The sequence below is a fragment of the Rhinopithecus roxellana genome, chromosome 1 (genome assembly GCF_007565055.1).
Source record: "Rhinopithecus roxellana isolate Shanxi Qingling chromosome 1, ASM756505v1, whole genome shotgun sequence".
Classification (NCBI taxonomy): domain Eukaryota; kingdom Metazoa; phylum Chordata; class Mammalia; order Primates; family Cercopithecidae; genus Rhinopithecus; species Rhinopithecus roxellana.
Window position 1 is genome coordinate 182,104,655 of NC_044549.1, and position 17,113 is coordinate 182,121,767.

Below are 17,113 nucleotides of genomic sequence, written 5' to 3' on the forward strand. Positions count from 1 at the left end.
ACTCAGGTGGTGCCCTCTTGTGGCCCTGAAGGCATTTGACTAAAGTAGGCCCATTTTGTGAGATGGGCAGGTGTGGCCAGAGTAGAAGGATGGATGTCAGGTCATGGAGACGGGCCGACTAGGCACGAGTGTATGACATAGATGAGACATTTGAGCTTGAAACACCTTAGGAACATGGAAGTGTATGGGCACTGAGACCTCCTAGGACAGCAGCTGCCTAATGCAAATGACCCTGTTCCTTGCTAAGGCTGCGGTGAGATGCTGTCGTGGAAGGAGCAGCTGTGATGAGTGAGCCCCAGGCACTCTGTTGGTGAATATGTCCACTTCTGGAATGGAATCTCCCAGTGGGTATGGACGTGGACAGACCCAGAGGGGTCTAGGCACTGCACTGTTTCTTCCTTTGGCTCCTCTCCAGCCCGGGCCTTGGTAACCTCTCCACTACCAGGTGCCTGACAGTCCACTGGGGGTTCCTAATCAACAGCAGCTGCTGGTGGTGGGGAGTCCCTGGGGTCTGTCACTTCTTCCCACTGCCTCTGTCTCAGTGCCTCCTGGGCTGTCAGTGTTCCCTTGTGGTCCTGCCTTGTATGAAGCACTGACCATGCTCTGTTGACTTAGATCATTTCAGCCAGTCTATGCTTTTTCTTGTTTTTGAAGTTTTGGGTTCAGCACAATTGTCAGAGCTTCAGTGGGCTCATGCCTGTCCTCACCTGAAGGCTATCAGTGGCAATTAAGATGCCTATCTCTTTATCTCATCCCTTCACACATTTAAGGAAAAGTGATCACCACACCTACCTTCATTTAAATGCGCAGGAAAACAATCCCACTTACCTTCAACCGTAAAGCTCACAAGAGCCTTGTACACATTCATCCATTGGGTAAATGCTACGCCTTGCAGCAGACCATGGAAAGGCTAAACAAAACACAATTCCTGCTTTAGAGGCTGGTGGCCCGGTTCTGAGGTTAAGAAATGTGCCCTTTCAGTGTGGTTTCCCTACTCTCTCAGTAGTGTGAGCTCCATGATGGCTGCACTTGACTCGTAAGTGCTGTGTGGGCCTGTGGTCAGCTGCCAGCCACGCAGCCCCAACAGGACTGCCACTTTTCCATTGGCCTCTGAAATGCCAGTGTTCCCATGATGCTGATGTGTGAGGCACATGGCCATGTTCTGTTGACTTGAATATTGTTTCAAGGGCTTTTTTGTTTTGTTCTGTTGAGACAGAGTCTCACTCTGTCGCCCAGGCTGGAGTGCAGTGGTGCTGTCTCGGCTCACTGCAAGCTCTGCCTCCTGGGTTCAAATGATTCTTTTGCCTCAGCCTCCCCCAGTAGCTGGAATTACAGGCGTGTGGCACCATGCCTGGATAATTTTTAGTATTTTTAGTAGCAATGGGGTTTCACCATGTTGGCCAGTCTGTTCTCAAACTCCTGGCCTCCATGATCTGTCCACTTTGGCCTCCCAAAGTGCTGGGATTACAGGCATAAGCCACTGTGCCCAGCCTGTGTTTCAAGTATTGAAATCATTTTGTTTCAGAAAGTTTTTTTTTTTTTTTTAATTTGAGTTTAGCACACAGTGACCTCCACTCTCGTACACTGATGAGGAGAACCATGCTGAGCAGCGTCGCTGAATGCCACACCGTGCACTCTAGGCAGGGCGTTCACCACAGCTCTGCCATCGTCCCATCCATGGCTGAGGACTCCCAACAGCACTTCCTTAGTCTGCCAAAGGCAGGAACTGCTGGACAGCTGAGTGTGAATGTGAGATTACTCGCTTCCCTGTAGTGTGAAGTCGTGTCACCATAAATTATTGGGGAACGACTGCTTGTCTTGGAACCACTTCACTCAAGCCTTAGTCTGGCCCATGCAAGCACCTACTCACTGGCCCTCAGCCCTCTGTCTTGCCACATCCCCTGTACCTGCTCTGCCTCACATTTTACAACTGGCAGCCAGAAAAAGTAAGGCTTAGTAGGCAGGGACATCTATTTCTTGTCTCTTCTAATTAAAGATGGCTTCCTTGAGGTGGCAGCAGATTGGAGGGTGTTCTGGAACCTTTAGAAGCTTTAAAAGGGAGGTAATTAGTGAAGTTGGACTTGAAGAAGAGTGAGATTCCCAGGCTACTGCAATTTACCTAATCCTGGCTTTTGTTCCTCTTTGGATTAGTCCCAGAACGGTGCTGACTTTCCGAGCATCTTTTAGTCTGGAGATAACTGAGACCTGGAGGGGCCACTCAGGGATGTTCCTAACTAGTGTGGGGTGGGGCTAGGGATGGAATATGGCAGCTAGATATTGTCAAAGGTCATTACAGTTCACCTTAAGTTCTTGCCTTTAAATGGCTTTCTGAAAATCACCAGAAGCATAAGAGATCCAGTTCCTGTACCCTCTCCCCGCTTCCTAATCCCCGAGCCATGGCAAGCAGAGAGTGGGGATGAAGGAAGATACGGTACCCCTGACTCTCAGTTCTGCCTGGAGGCTCCCTTCCCGTCAGCCTTTCAGCAAAATGGAGATTAGGGGAATGTGTGTGGATTTACTCTCATGAGTGTGTCCCACCTTTCCCCTTTTGGAGTTGGTGGACAGCCCAGCTCCACCAGTAGAAGGAAGAATGAAAGCAGCAAAGGGCTTTGGGTAGTGGACATACCACCCAGGCAGGAGAAGAGGGACTCTGTGGAGCACACACTTGAGGAACTCTGTTTTTGAACTCCCCATGTATGACTGCACCACTTAAACATAGACCAGAAGCGTCGTTTTGAGAATTAGGACAGTTTATTGTTTGACCAACATGCTGAGTCTTTTCCACATTTTACACAGTTTAATGTGAAATCAACATGGCGGCTATGTCTTCTGAGCCCATAACAGATGGAATTGCCACCCTCTGTGCTCCTCACAGCCAATCACTTTAAAGGGATGGGTGAGGGGAAAGTGAGGGGAGAAGTGGACACACACCGCGAGATGCAGGCTGGCATTCGATGCTACGGAGGCTTCCCACCTCCTGAAGGAACCATCTAAACCCCTGCTGCAAGGATTTCCTGATGAAACCACATGCTTCTGGGAGTGCCAACCAGACAGGGGTCTGGAGTCCAAGGAGTTTGCACATTGAGATCCCAAGGTTTTGGAACACCTAAATAGTTCATGTCAAACAAAAATTCAAAGGGTGTCCTGATCTGTGTGGGTGCCCATGACAGAGTAGACTTGGGGACTGGCCCTTGTGCAGTAGAGGAGCCCAAAATGCCACTGATATTCTCACTCATATGCTGGGAAGAACCTAGTGTCCTAACCAAAGAGTAGAGATGGTCTGAGGAACACACCCACGCACAGCAGTCCTTGCTGTGTAATAAATACGGAGTCACATTTGTTCACACACAGGGCAGCAATGGATGAAAAATGGAAACTTCACTGGTTCTGATCACTCCTATCCTAATAAGCAAGTCGCCCTTTTCCATCCTGGTTTTCCTGCCTGTAGATAGGAAGAGTTGTGAGAGCTCTACTTCACATAGCTGTAACAAGGTGACAATGCCTCACGTTCTTTGGGGAGAGGTAGTTCGGAAACGAGTGGGCACACAATCTGCTCAGTTGATGCACACAGACATCCTTTTGTTCAGCTGCCCCTCACGTGGCTCAGACATGCCTCACCGTCCTCGGCTACCTGGTCCCATCTTATCCTGACAATCCTCACCTGCCTTCCATCTTGTGAAGGAATGAGGCTGCTCTACCTGCAGGATGCCGAAGCCAAGAGGGCCATCCCTTTATTGTCACAACTGGTACCCCAGGGGAGGGCCTCCCAGCACTGGCTAGCCACCAGGATGATGGAGACATTGCACCCCAGATGTGTCTGCACTCTTAACTACCACCATTTCAATCCTTGTTTCTGTTGCCAGAGACACTGAAACTGGTCTGGCCATTGCTCTCCGCAGACCTGGGAACGTGACTGAATGTTTAAGGATGACAAGAAGAAGAGAGCAGCGATAGACAGCAAGGAGGCCTCTGACCCACGGAAACTGCTGCCAACAGCTACCAAGCCAACTAGCCTTGGATCAGACAACTGCAGCCATGGTGCTCATGATTCTGATGTCACACTTTCATGATGATGTATGTATGATCACCCAGCAAGTTAGGAGTAATCAGAACCAATGTGTTTCCACTTGTAAATAGGCTGTTTGATTTTTCCATCTTACACTCAATTTTCCTGATGCCTGCAGAACAGGAGCTTTGTTGATAGCTTTTGAGATTTACCTCCCTCACTCCCATCATCCCAAAAGAGAAGGCCAAAAGAAGAGGATCCTGCTAATCTGCCAGGTCAGGCCGGGTCTTTGGGGAGAGGGACTGAACTGCTCAACTGAGAACATTTCCTCAAAGGAATCCTCCACTTTGCCCTCTGCTAACCCGTCTGGATTCAGCAAAGATGCAATGCTCTTGCTGGGGTGCTAAGGTGATGCCATGACATCTTCTTCAAGAGCACCTAACAGTTTATTATGGAACCTTAACTCTGTGCCAATTCGACCTGCAACCAAGGGGACAAGGATGGTGCCTGCTCAAGACAAAAATCAGGGAACCAACAACTTCTGAAAAAGAGGTCTGGCTGCCTTTCCACACCCCAGGAACGGAGGGGTGGAAACTGCACCTGCGGAAGGGAGCGTCATGGAACTGCTGAGATAGGAGGACGGGAGGAAGCCACCCTCAGCCTCAGAGGCCAAGGGGCTGGGGACAACCCAAACTCAAAGAGAGGATGTCGTGTGCATGCTAGGAAAGGCAGGACTCACTAAGGCCATGTCAAACCAAATGCTATCTTTTACTGCTCCTCTAGGCCTGGATGGAAAAACAGTCCATGGTGCCTTGGATATGTGTGCCCATGAGAAGGGAACTGAGTTTCTACTGTTTTAAGGATGTTTTTTTAAAAAAGCTAATCTTTAGTGCCAAGAAAATAAAAATCTACCATACGTTCATTCACTGAGACCCAGTACAGATCCCTGTAAATGGGGCGGTCTCAGAGGCCACAGGTGATGGCCCTCACTGCCAACCAGGCAGGACACTGTCATGTGGACTCCTGTAAATTCTCTCGAGGTAAGTAAGCACTCTTCCAACAAGCACCACTTGGGGGTGTGCCCATGGTGGGGGGACACTGGCCCACACAGGCATGCACACCCGTGCATATAAAGTACATAGAGAAATGGTGGAGATATTCCTGTGGGCTATGTTTGCCTGTAGTTTAACACAACTATGCATTATTTTATTGATGGCAAGACAATCACAAGTTATTTGACAATATTAAGTATTTCTTATTTCAACACGTTGCAGTACTTTTGAATTTCCAAAACTTATCACAATGCAAGTTCCAACTTGAGAGCAGGAGAAACAAGAATATACATTGAGCACATGTATCTCCGTGAGGATGTGTTTGTGGAAGGTGTATACACAAGTCTATCTCTATACATAATTATGTACACACATATAAAAACTAAACACATGACATCTGAAACACATTCAAACATTGGTCCTTGCCTTCTGCAAGAGGTGTTCAGTGGGATCCTGCTTCCTCTCTTCTTCACCTGAAGATAAATTCCTTGCTAGAGATGAGCTGTGGCTTACAGCCTCCTAGGCAGAGGGTGTGTGGCAGGCCCACTGCACAAATATCAGTCCTGCCAGATTCTGCTGCACTTACCACCTGCCATGTCAGATTAATTTCTGAGAAGTTTCAAAATTCATTCCAACAACCTTGTGGAGTTCAGCCCACCATACCCCAGATGGTCATTCATTCCATCTATGACATGCCCAGCAGCAGCTTGGAGGGAGAGCCAATGACAGCAGGGAGGGTGGGGTTTACATTTTGGCCAGACTCACTGCCCATTGCACCTGGCTCTGTGCAGGCTCAGGGCAGTAAGTCTGAGTCTATTTGGAATGCTGGCCAAGTAGGTTATATCACTTAGTGGGAAGAGAGAGGTCTCTTCAGAGACTTTGCAGGTTCTCAGGACTAAGCCATTCTCAGGAATGAATCAAAAATGGAAGAGATGGCTCTCTGGGGGCAGGTCCTAGTGCCCTGGGCAGCCTTCTGGAGACCCCACCTGAACCATACCCTCAGGTGACCACAGCGCAGCCACAGTAGCCAGAAAGATATGTCCACAAAGACTTCAACTGTGCCATGCCAGTGGGTAAAAACATAGCAACAAATCAGCTTTTCCAGAAAGCACTCAACAATATTAGAAGCTGAGGCTCTACGAACATGGATCTTTCCAGGTGGTGGTTCTGCAGACAACACCCCCACCTCCCCAATCACAGAGGATCAACTCCAGGTGGTACAGGCTCCAGCTTTCCTGACATCCAGGAGGAAGGCTTCAGGATGGCACGCTGCCCAACATCACACAGAGTTTCTTAGACTTGGCCCAGGCATGTGTACTGACTGCTGGGTGGACTGGTTAAAATCTTTTCAGAACTACACATGGCACCCCAGTCTATAAACCATGCACCACGCAGCTGCAATTGCCAACAGCACCCCATCCTTCTGATGGCCTCTTGCTCTGCCAGTCCCTGAGGGCACAGAGAACACAAGGTTGCCTGTACCCTCAACCCCCTTCAAGGCTTTTCAGGGAAGGAGAAAGAGAGGTGGGAGCAGTTCCCCTGGGGGCTGCTGCCGGGCTGCCTAGAGCCCACAGTCCTTGGTCTCAGCTCCACACAAGGTTGACGACCCACTCTGGCCATGGAAGGACAGAGTCAGAGCTACCTTTTCAGAGGCTGATGTGTTCAACCAATGTTTGATTTAAACAGAGTAGGGCCTAGAGAGTGGGGCCAGATGGCCCCAGACTGAAGCCTAATTAAGTTGCTCAGTTAATTGTTATAATTTATTGGGCTGGGGATGGGAGGAAGGCAGAGGTGATGAAAGGTTCAAAGAGAACAGGAAGGAGGAGGTGTGTGGAAAGGTTCTCTATAAGTTTACAAATATACAAAAACAAAAAGCACATCTTTCAAATAAAAATGACTACATTTTTATCTGGCAAAAAATTGTATACACATGATTTAAATTTTTTTTAAATTTTAACAGTTTTTGGCAATCTTAATAAAGTACAATATATTACAACCAAACCAAAAAATAGTTGTTTAAGTAACAGCTGTTAAGAGTGATGTGATCCCTGATGCCCAGCCTCCCTCCCCATCCCACCCTACTCCTAGAGACAGAGAGAAAAGAAAAATCCTCCCATCTTGATAACTCGGTTCCCTCCCCCCTTAGGAAGCTAGCCAATAGGAAGCAACACAACAAGCAAGGAGTGTCATGGGAAGCCGCAGGTCGGCTCTGCATTAGCAGGAGCAGCCGCCCTCGCTGGCCGGGGGCTCCTGGGGTTTGTCCAGCTTGATGTCGATCACTGCAGAGGGACGGGCTAAGGAAGATGACTCTCCTGGAGAAGCTGCCACCCCACTCAGCCCTGTGCACTGTACCCTTTGGTTACTGCTCTGTTTCTCTGCAAACACCTAGGGTCTTGGCTCTTGGTTTGGCTGGGCTAGGAAGGATGCAATACCAACTCCCACCTTGCCTCCTCTTCCCTTCACCCGTCCACTTCCCCCAGCGCCTGTCCACCCAAGCAAAGCTTGTGTTGCCTGGGCCGTGGGATCACCATCTATACCAAGGCCAGGGAGTCCCTTTCCCAGAAGCCTTCCCTTGACCAGTGCTCAAATGCCAGCTCCCAGCCCTGGCCTCAGCCCGGTTACCTGTCAGCCCCACTCAAAGTGCAATGGAGATGAAGAGCCCGCTGGGTTCACATCTCAAAGCACAGGGGTATGTGGGCCTTGCCTAATTGGCAGCAGGAGGAAAACCCTCAAACTTTAGTCAGAACACATCACTTAGATCCTGAGGATGGCTATTGTGAGAAGCTGTGCTTACAGCCCCCTCGCCAGCCCTTTCCACTGGTGCCCTCAGTGGCTGTGGGCTAGAGAAGCACTTACCAGAACCACCAGAGGGACTGGTTCCAAATGCACAGCCAGGCTGGCCCTCTGCCTTCCTCATCGGGCTCAAAACCAACACTGCGTTTGAGATTTTAGCCTTGCATCAAACCAGACCTAATTAGAGCTGCGGATCAGGTCCTTCAATACCTCACAGAATTGCTCTTCCTAGACAGGGCTTTGGTGCCGGCTGTAGATGATTGCCCTGAGACAGGGGTGTGTGGGGTGTGGTGGTATAAGAAGCACTGTTTTGGAACTTCTTGCTGGCATCCTAAGGATGCTTTTGTGGCTCCTATTTGAGGACAACAGGAGAGGTTCTTTTGGTTTAAGCATTATGAAAAGTCATGCTTCTCCTGAAGTTCACATTTTCTTTCCTTGTCTTGGCTGTGAGAATGCTCAGAGCCAACTTTTTGGCCACCTCTAACAACCATGCAGCCATGGCATATATTTTGAGTATGACTTTATCTCTGACTTTTCTTTGCTTTTTCTACCTTTATTCTCCCTATGTGTGTGTACACACATACACATACGCCTTTATCTTGTGTGTACATGGGTATATGTATCTTCTACCATGGCAGTGTATAAATAAATGAGTAAATAGATAATAAGCCAGTGCCTTCCTTCGCACTGCCCACCACAGCCCACCTTTTGTTCTCTCTACTCCAGTCAAGCAACCTACTTCTCTACTGCCTATCATTTTTTGGCAAACCTACTGCCAGGAATGCCCTGCTGTTTCTGCCAGCTGCAGTTCTATGGCCCATGCCAGTAGTGCAATCCCCTTCTGTATTGCTGGCCTAGGCACAGGCCTCCTTGAGGTCTCCTGGTCTTCTCTGAGTGCCCCTCTGAGCCCAGCCAGCTCTCTCTCAGCATAGTGGCTTCCCAAAGTCAGCTCTGGTGACAACCATGTCACACTCTGCTACAGAAACAAAGTGTCCATGGATTTCTTACTCTGGCATTTAAGGCCTCCCCATTTAAGGTCACCCCAACCACCTGTTGACGCGAGTTCATCCCCTTCCCTCTATCACACACCAAGCCTCCACCAACCAGATTTTCCGCACTTTAAACACGTCCTATGCTTTCCTTCTTTCCTTTGTTCTTGCTGTTCTTTGCTTCTAGAAGTGATGCTCCCTCCCTGACACCCAGCCTTCCTCCCCATTTCCACCTCTAAAAATGTCCTCATTCCTTGATCCAGGGTGCACGCGTTAGTGGCCTCTCCTGCTGAGCGCTTACTCTGTGCTGAGCACTATAAATGCGCTACCTCACTTCCACATTAGACCTCGTGCAGTGGGGAGTAAAAGAGCCACCTTCCAACTGGGAAGCTGAGGTGCCCAGGTACAAACCCAAGGCTATCTTGACCGCAGCCTTCTACTTTCAATGACCTGGCTGTGCTAAGCCCCTTGTGGACCAGCTTCTCAGGCTCAACACTACCGACATTTTGGGCCAGACAATTCCATGTTATGAGCAGGTCCTATACACAAAGGACGTTCAGAAGCATCCCTGACCACTATCTATGAGATGCCAGTTAAACCCCATTCCCCCTCCCCCAATTTATGGCAAGTCAAAACGTCTGAAGACATTGCCAAATGTCCCCTGCGGGGAGGGGAGGAAAGGGCTATCAGTCCTGGTTGAGAACCAGTAGTCTAGCTTAAAGCTTGGCCACTGTTACAGTATGACGTTCTGCCCAGTATTGAAGTCACCTACTACCACTAAAAAAATCTCATGTGCAATTTGAGTCACAATACTTTTGTACACTGCACGGCAGTAGTTCTCAAATGGATTGCATCAAATTTTTCTGGGATATTTGTCAAAAATATGTCTCGCTGGGTCCTACCTTGGTAGATGTAGCGATGGGCCCCAGATGTGTGTTTTTAACAAGTTTTTTGGAGAGTCCCAACACAAAGACATCCAGGAAACCAATTCTACTGATACTCCCCGAACAGCCCTGTCCAAAGAACTTTCTCCGATGATGGAAATATTCTATATCTGCATTGTCCAAGATGTCACCATTAGCAACATGGGCAACTGGCCACTTGAAAGGATGCTAGTGCAAGTGAGGAAATGAACTTTCAATTCAACTGCATTTTAACTAATCTAAGTCTGAAGAGCCACATGTGGCTGCAGAATTGGAGAGCACAGGCCCAGCTCTTCCGCTAGGAGCTTTCACACAGGCTCTCGTTTAATGTCACCTCCTTCCTTGTTACGGCACATGCTGCTGAAACGCAATGCTCAGGGGCCTGCTTGCTGACTGAGAGGATAGGGAAGAATGACTGGACCCATGTCCAAATAATGCGCCAGAAGGGGAAACTCACGGTTTCTCATAAGCCTCAAGAGGTTTGATATGTGCCTTTCCAGCAGGCATGGCCACAGCACACCCACCTCTTCCCTCTGGGTCAAGTGTGGCCCATCGTGGGCCACAATCACTGCCCACTGTCCCTTCTCCCTGGTTCCTGGAACAGTGATGGGTGGGTCCAGACAGCCTGTTACAAACTTACCCCCTACTGCTGGGTATGCTTCCGCAGTCCCAGTGCCTCTGACTCTACTGCAGCGCAATCCTCTCCGTATCTGGAATGTCAAAGCACACCACAGCCCCACCAGAGAGTGCAACAGGGCTGTGGAATCCAATCATTTGGATGTGGTTCCAGCTCTGAATTAAGGAGCTGGGAGGCCTTGGGCATGCTCTATCTGGTTTGGGGTATCACTGTCCTCACCTGTTTAGAGCCACCTCATGAAGTGCCCACACTATTGCTGTTCCTTTGCGTAAGCCAGCCTTATTCAGAAAGAGTTCGGGGCCCATGCGATGGAGGCATACTGTATTTGAGCAGAAAGTGGGGGTTGGGGGTTGTGTATGAAGAAGCAGTAAGGGGCTTATGGCTCTACCATTTGGTGGCCCCTTGGCCTCTACTTTGCTGAGAGAAACCAGTGGAAGGTGCTGCTGGGCAGAAGTATTGGCCAGAGCGGCCCTGAGGGGGCCTCCTGTCTTGAATGTGAAGAAGAGGTGCAGCAGCCTCCCATCTGGACCTGCAAGATGTCCAGATGGAAGCCTCAAGCCACACGTTCACCAAGCCCTGAGCCGAGCAAGTGAGGCCAAGTGTGAACAGTTTATACAGCGCCACAAAGCAGTGCCTCTGTGTGTCTGCTCTCAATGTTGAACACAATTATGAACATGACCCCAAAGCACCCACCTTCGAAACACCTGAAGTTGGACTGTGAGTAAGCAGAAATGCCAGCACCCCAACGCCAATGAAGCAGAGTGACAGCTGCCTCCGCCTGGTCCCTCTGGGACCTCTGGTGGCTGCTCCAGCACCTGCCTCGTGAGAAGCCCAGCAAGCTGGCTCCTGGGCAGAAGTGAGAGGATGGGGGTACATCCACCTAGATGAGGGGACCCCATAGGTAGAAAAAGGGACACATGCCACATCGCCCTGTGCAGTCTGTTTGCAACCTGCCCTGTATCCTTTCTCCCAAGGGGCCCAAAGGTCAGTGGTAGCTGGATGAAACGCTAGGCATACCAGGACGATGATGAGCTCGCTGTCACCTGCACTCAGCCCAGTCTCACCTGATTGTGGGCCCAGCCTGGAGCCCTGAACAACGCGACTCTAGGAGAATATGAATGAAATGATCACCACTCACCCTGGCCAGTGTGCCGCACCTTGGGAGCTGGTGGGATGGAGAGCGGGCAGTGCAACCCTTCCCCTCGCTGGCAGGCACCGCGGAGATCGCCTGCACCTTGTCTGCCCCTCTCCCTTGGTCCTGCTCCTATGTTTGCCCTACAGGTTGGCTTCTGTATGTTCCTGGAACCTCAAAGGAGTCCCATGTGACAGGTGACTTCATGGGGGCTCTCTCCTGAGCTCTGGAGCCTGGCTCTGCTACTGAGAGCCGTGGGGTGCCCTAGTCAAGTTTCTGAGTCTCAGTTTCCTCATCTGTGATTGCAGTCTTATAACTGACCAACCAGGAGATACTCCTCAAACCTCCTCCTCTCGGCCACTGCTTGTCCTCTGGTGACACACAGACCATGGGACTGCTGGGGCACCTGCTCCTTGGTGAGCCTTCCTGCCTGCCCCCCCGTCCCCTGCCCGGGGGATGGGTCTCGAGTCTGCTCAGAGAGCTCCTTGACGAAGGCTGGAGAGGCCCAGCTTCCCTCCAGGCCTGTGTCAGGCTCCCCCTTGCTGCAGCCCTGAGACTCCCAGTGTCCTGCCTGCCCTGCCCCAGCAGCTCCATCAGACCTCCAACATTAAGCTGTGTGCTCCTCTCGCTTTTTATTCTTATCAGCCCGAAGGTGCCCTTCCATCTTCCAAGTGCCCTTCTCCGATCTGTCAGGGATGTCTACCCTCAGAGGCCTGTGGGATCAGTGGGGGATGCTGGAGAGCTGCCGCATAGGGACAGGTCCATTCTAAAGGATGCCAGCCAGGGATCTGCGTGCCTGGTTTCTGGTGGCTTACTCAGGCGGGGACATCTGACTAGGTGCAGGGGAGGCCCAGGTGTGGGCAATGCCTTCCCCTGCTGAAACAGTTTTCATCTGATCCTCTCAAATGCCCTTAGAGAGACAGTGTCCCACATGGAATAGGGCTGGATATGGAGGAAGCAAGCCTGAGTGTGAATCCTAACTCTGTAACTGCTGTGTGACACTGGGCAAACCAGACTACCTCTCTGAACCTCCGTTTCAGCATCTAGGTGTCTCTTCAAGTTGGGGCTGGTCAGTGGGTGATGTAACTGTCCCACAGACCAGTGGGGAGCCTCAGGGGCTGTTCAGGGCTGGGCAGAGAAGGCAGGCGGGACAAGGAGGGGGCATCTGTCTGAAGGGAGTAGCTGTCTCGAGTAGACTGAACCATGTTGAGATCATATCCCCAGTGACAGAGCCTTCCCTGCAGCGGAGACTCTGCCTGTGTTCATGAAACCCACACCCATGCTCACTGTAAAGAGGGGCAGTCGCTGTTTCTCACTCCCCACCCCACAGCATCACTCTGTGCACACCCCTTTGGTATCTTCCTGCTATTCTGGAAGAAGTAGATGGTTAGAGCCAGATGGGGCTCCAAACCATGGGGCTCAGCTGTATCCTGTCTAGAGGAGGCCCTGTGCCATTCACGGCAGGCTAGGGAAGGCCAGGCAGGGACTGGGCGAGTGTCTGTCCACTGCACTAACCTTCAGTGAATAAATGGCTCTTATACATCTTTTCACTTACTTGTCAAAGGAAAAGGATACTCCCTTCTTTGCTTTTCTCCTGGACATTCTCCATTCCAGGTAGAGCCGACGCCACACGTCGAAAAAGCTGGAAAGATGAAGAAATGCAGCGTGAACCCCAACCCTGACCCTCCCCTTTGCTCCTCACTGCGCCTGTACCCTCTCCCCTCTTCCCCTCCCAACCTGCAGCTTTACTCTCCCATCCGCCCAGCGGACGGTGCCCTCAAAGGCAGGGGCTATGCCTACATTCTCTCTCCCCCACCTGCAGTGCCTCTCACAGCATCAGGTCTGGGCAGGCCTCAGTAGCTCATGGAAGGAACAAAGCTGTGGACTCTTGCCCAAGCAGACTGGCCACAAGGTCACTGGGGTAAGCTTAGGTCACGGCAGTGACTGCAAAGGACCTCCTCTGGTGCAGAAAATGGTTTGGGCCTCCAAGTGACAGGCCTTAAGGTGGGTTTCTGCACACAGCCCTCATGGGGACCAGGCGTGGGGAACTAATATGACCTTGAGAGGAATGACTCTGCTCAGGGAGCCCTGCAGGTCCGGCGCCAAGGCAGCGAACAGCAGGGCCAGGGCCACATGGGCACAGTGGCGAGGCTTCTCTGAGAGCGTGAGGGACGCAGGAGTGTGAACACAATCTTGTGGGCTTGTTTGGATGTGGAGTGTGGGTTGTTGATTGTGTGTGGGAGTGTGTGTGCAGTGTATGTGTTTTATCTGTAGGACTGCGTGGAGAATGTGTGTGTTGTGGGTGATGGGTGTGGGTAGGTGCATGTGTGTTTGTGTAAACATACGGGAGAATGTTTGTGTGGTGTGTATGAATGTGTGGTATCTTTGCGTGTTTGTGTAAATATGGGGGGAATGTGTCTATAGTGTCTCCTTGGTAAGGTGTGTGTCTGCGTACATGTGGGTTTTCTGTGTGTGTGTGTGTGTGTGTGTGTGTGTGTGTGCGCGCGCGTGCGCATGTGTGTTGGGGCAGGCGTGGGTGGCAGGGGACAGGTGGCAAATGGCAGATAGGGTGCGGGCAGAGATGGAATCTTGGAGGTGACAAGTACAAGGCAGAAGTATGAGGCACAGAAGACTCTGAGCTATGCTCTAAATGCTGGTCCCCCTGCAAATTGCTATGTTGAAACAGAATCTCCAATGTGACAGTATAAAGAGGTGGGGCTTTAGGAGGTGCTTAGTCAGGAGGGTAGAGCCCTCATGAACGGGACAAGCGCCCTTAGGAACGAGGCCTGAGGGAGCCTGTCTGCCCCTTCCACATTGTGAGGATGCAGCAGGAAGGTGCCATCTAGGAGGAAACGGGCCCTCACCAGACTCTGAATCTGCCTGCACCTTGACTGTGGAGTTCCCAGCCTCCAGAGCTGTGAGCAATACATTTCTGTTGTTTATACGCTACCCTACCTATAGTGATTTGTTACAGTAGCCTGACAGGACTAACCCAGGAGCACTCCCTGCTCTCCTCACAAATACGAATTACAGGAACTGGGTGGGCTCTGGGCTCATGCCCTCCACTGCATGAGCTCTCTGAAGACAGGGTGAGTCTTATTCATGGCCTCACCCCAGAGCCCAGCCCCAACTGAGCACCTGGGCTGAGTGACAGGGCTAAAGGCCGTGAGGGCCCAAGGCGGGAAGCTGCTGGTGGGTGCAGCACAGTGTGAGACCCTTGTGGGCGGGCTGCAGAGGAGGCTCTGCGGTAGGGTAGCTATTAGTAGGCAAGGGTACAAAGGACCTGGGCCATCCTTCCTGAGCTTTCCCTCATGGCATTGGCCCTGGGCGGCTCCTATCTGCCTGTCTGGCTCTCAAAACGGTCACAGCCTCGACTAGTGGCCAAAATGCCACTAGGGATTTTGAAGGGTGCTCTAGGGTCAGGTACGGGTTTCTGTGAGTGGATATGCTCACATTTAGATCCAGGAGTCTGCACTGCATGGAGACTCCTCTGAGCCACGTAGGGTCCGAAACTGACCACATTTAACTCCTGCTAAACCACTGCGTGGGTTCCAGAGCACTCTGGGGGTGGGGGCATCAGTGCCTCCCTGACCCTGACTGATGAGGCAGATGCTACCTGCCCTATGGACCTGCTGGTGCTGCCCTCCCTCTGCTTCCCTGCTTCCCATTACTTTAGCGCTCCCAAAGAGCAGCAGCCCAGTCTCTCCTCCACGCCCCCCGGGAGCAGGAAGGACCATGGCAGCTTCAGCCCCACACCAAGGGAGGCTAGGAACAGATGGGAGTGAGTGGAGCCCTGCTGAGGGCACTCCAGTTAGGGTGGGGCGCTGAGTCCTGGAGCTTTGGGGTCCCCAGTGTCACACAGTGTCCCTTCCACTCTGTCTCTTCTTGTCACTCTGCCAGCCCACCCTCCCCATTGCCACCAGCACTGTTCGCACGGGGCAAACCATCACTGCATCCAAAAGGCCAGTGCTGCATACACAGCTTGCCGAGGGTTCCCAGCAATGCGGGGTGGCAGGGCAGAAGCGAATGCCAGGCCAACCACACTCCTCACCCAGAGTCTCCTCCCCACACCTCGGACACCCTGCAGCCACACCTTTGCTGTTCCCCTGCTTGGCATGCCCTCCGTCCTCACCACCTCTCCAAGTCCTATTCGCATCCCCAGTGGCAGGAGTTCTTAACCTTTCCGTGAGCCAACGACCGCTCTGGCAGTCTATGGACTCCTTTGAAGTATGTGAAATCAATTACATAGGATGATAAAGGGAACTACTGAGTACTGGATACACCTCATCGACATTTGTGCTTCCTTATGAACACACCGAACAGCGAGAACTAGTAAGAGATCTAATAACTACGGTGACACTGAAACACTGATGGATGTAAAGTTCAAGATACCTGCAACACTATGAGGTGATGGGAAGGCATCTGTGATTTCTACTGGTGGTAAAGCCATAGGCACCATTAATACGACTGAGTGTCATTGCCTACATTAATCACTGAAGGACAAACAGACGTCCTTCAGTGCTATGGACGGGTTAGTGGTTAATGAAGATAAAAGGTGCTATGTTTTCCAGCCCTGTCTGCTGACCTGCTAAATTCCATCCACGGACCACTCAGGGGCCCTCATGCTGCAAGGCTCGGCCCTAACTCCACTGCCTCGCCCTCCTGTGAGTTCCAGCCATACCGTGGTGGGCTCTTTTCCCTAGGCCTGAGTTGCCCTCCACAGCCCTAAGCACTTGCTAAGTGCAAGGCATGAACCCCAAACGCTGATTGGATTGAATTTTCCTGCACCCGTCATCCGAAGTGGGGTGAGGGGCTAGGGAACCACTGCTTCCCTCAGCCACCTGGAAGCTGGTGGCTGGACACTCTTAGGGACTGCTACGCGGGCTGTGACTGGCCACTGCTATGGTGGCTGGTGACTTACATTCTCCAGTCGCTATGCCCGGAGTGCTCCCTCCCTCTCTTAGGTTTTACCAGCTCCGGAAATTAGCTCTCCCCGCCCTGGGCGCATCTATGGGTGTTCTGGTTGGCTGCCCCAACCCCGCCACCAGCCCCTCAGGGCAAGGCAGGTCTGAGCCTGCGGCTGACCACAGGACCACACCGTGACAGGCCCGGTGCCAGGTGTGTCCTCACCTGCTTCACGTTGTAGCCAGTCTTCGCGCTGGTCTCAATGAACATGACGCTCAGTTCTTTGGCGCGCTGCTCCCCCTCCTCGATGGTTATCTGCCTAGAGATGAGGGGAAGGGGGGAAATCAGTTCAGCAGAGGAGCAGCCCCTGGCAGAGATGAGGAGGGACCCACCCAGCATGGCAGAGGGAGCCCACCAGGCCCTTGGTCAGCCCTGAAGACAGGCTCTGATCCCAGGGGTCCCTCCTGGGCACCAACCATAGTCTCTCTAGCACAAAGCGGGCACCAGGGAACAGTAGGACACTATCCCCTTCCCCCACTCCTTCCTTCATGTCTTCTCAGCTTCAAAGCAGGCCCTGGGGTAGGGATGCCCCACGCCTGCCTTTCCCAGTAGTAATTACTGCAGAGCTTGTGCTTGTGAAGAGATTCAAGCCACACAGTGCCACTCTGGGTGGTAC

The 17,113-nt window shown here is 51.7% G+C and overlaps 1 protein-coding gene across 1 annotated transcript in view; it reads right to left on the minus strand.

The window, feature by feature from the left end:
* Window positions 1–2,731: 2,731 nt before the first annotated feature.
* The window catches only part of RAB6B (RAB6B, member RAS oncogene family), a 68,868-nt gene continuing 54,486 nt past the window's right edge, over window positions 2,732–17,113 (minus strand). Inside the window, exons 6-8 of the mRNA XM_010387974.2 lie at window positions 16,663–16,756; window positions 13,108–13,174; window positions 2,732–7,337 (exon numbers count right to left, since the gene is read on the minus strand). Of these exons, the coding sequence (XP_010386276.1) occupies window positions 7,273–7,337; window positions 13,108–13,174; window positions 16,663–16,756 (226 nt within the window). The 3' untranslated portion in view covers window positions 2,732–7,272. The remainder of the gene's footprint in view (window positions 7,338–13,107; window positions 13,175–16,662; window positions 16,757–17,113) is intronic.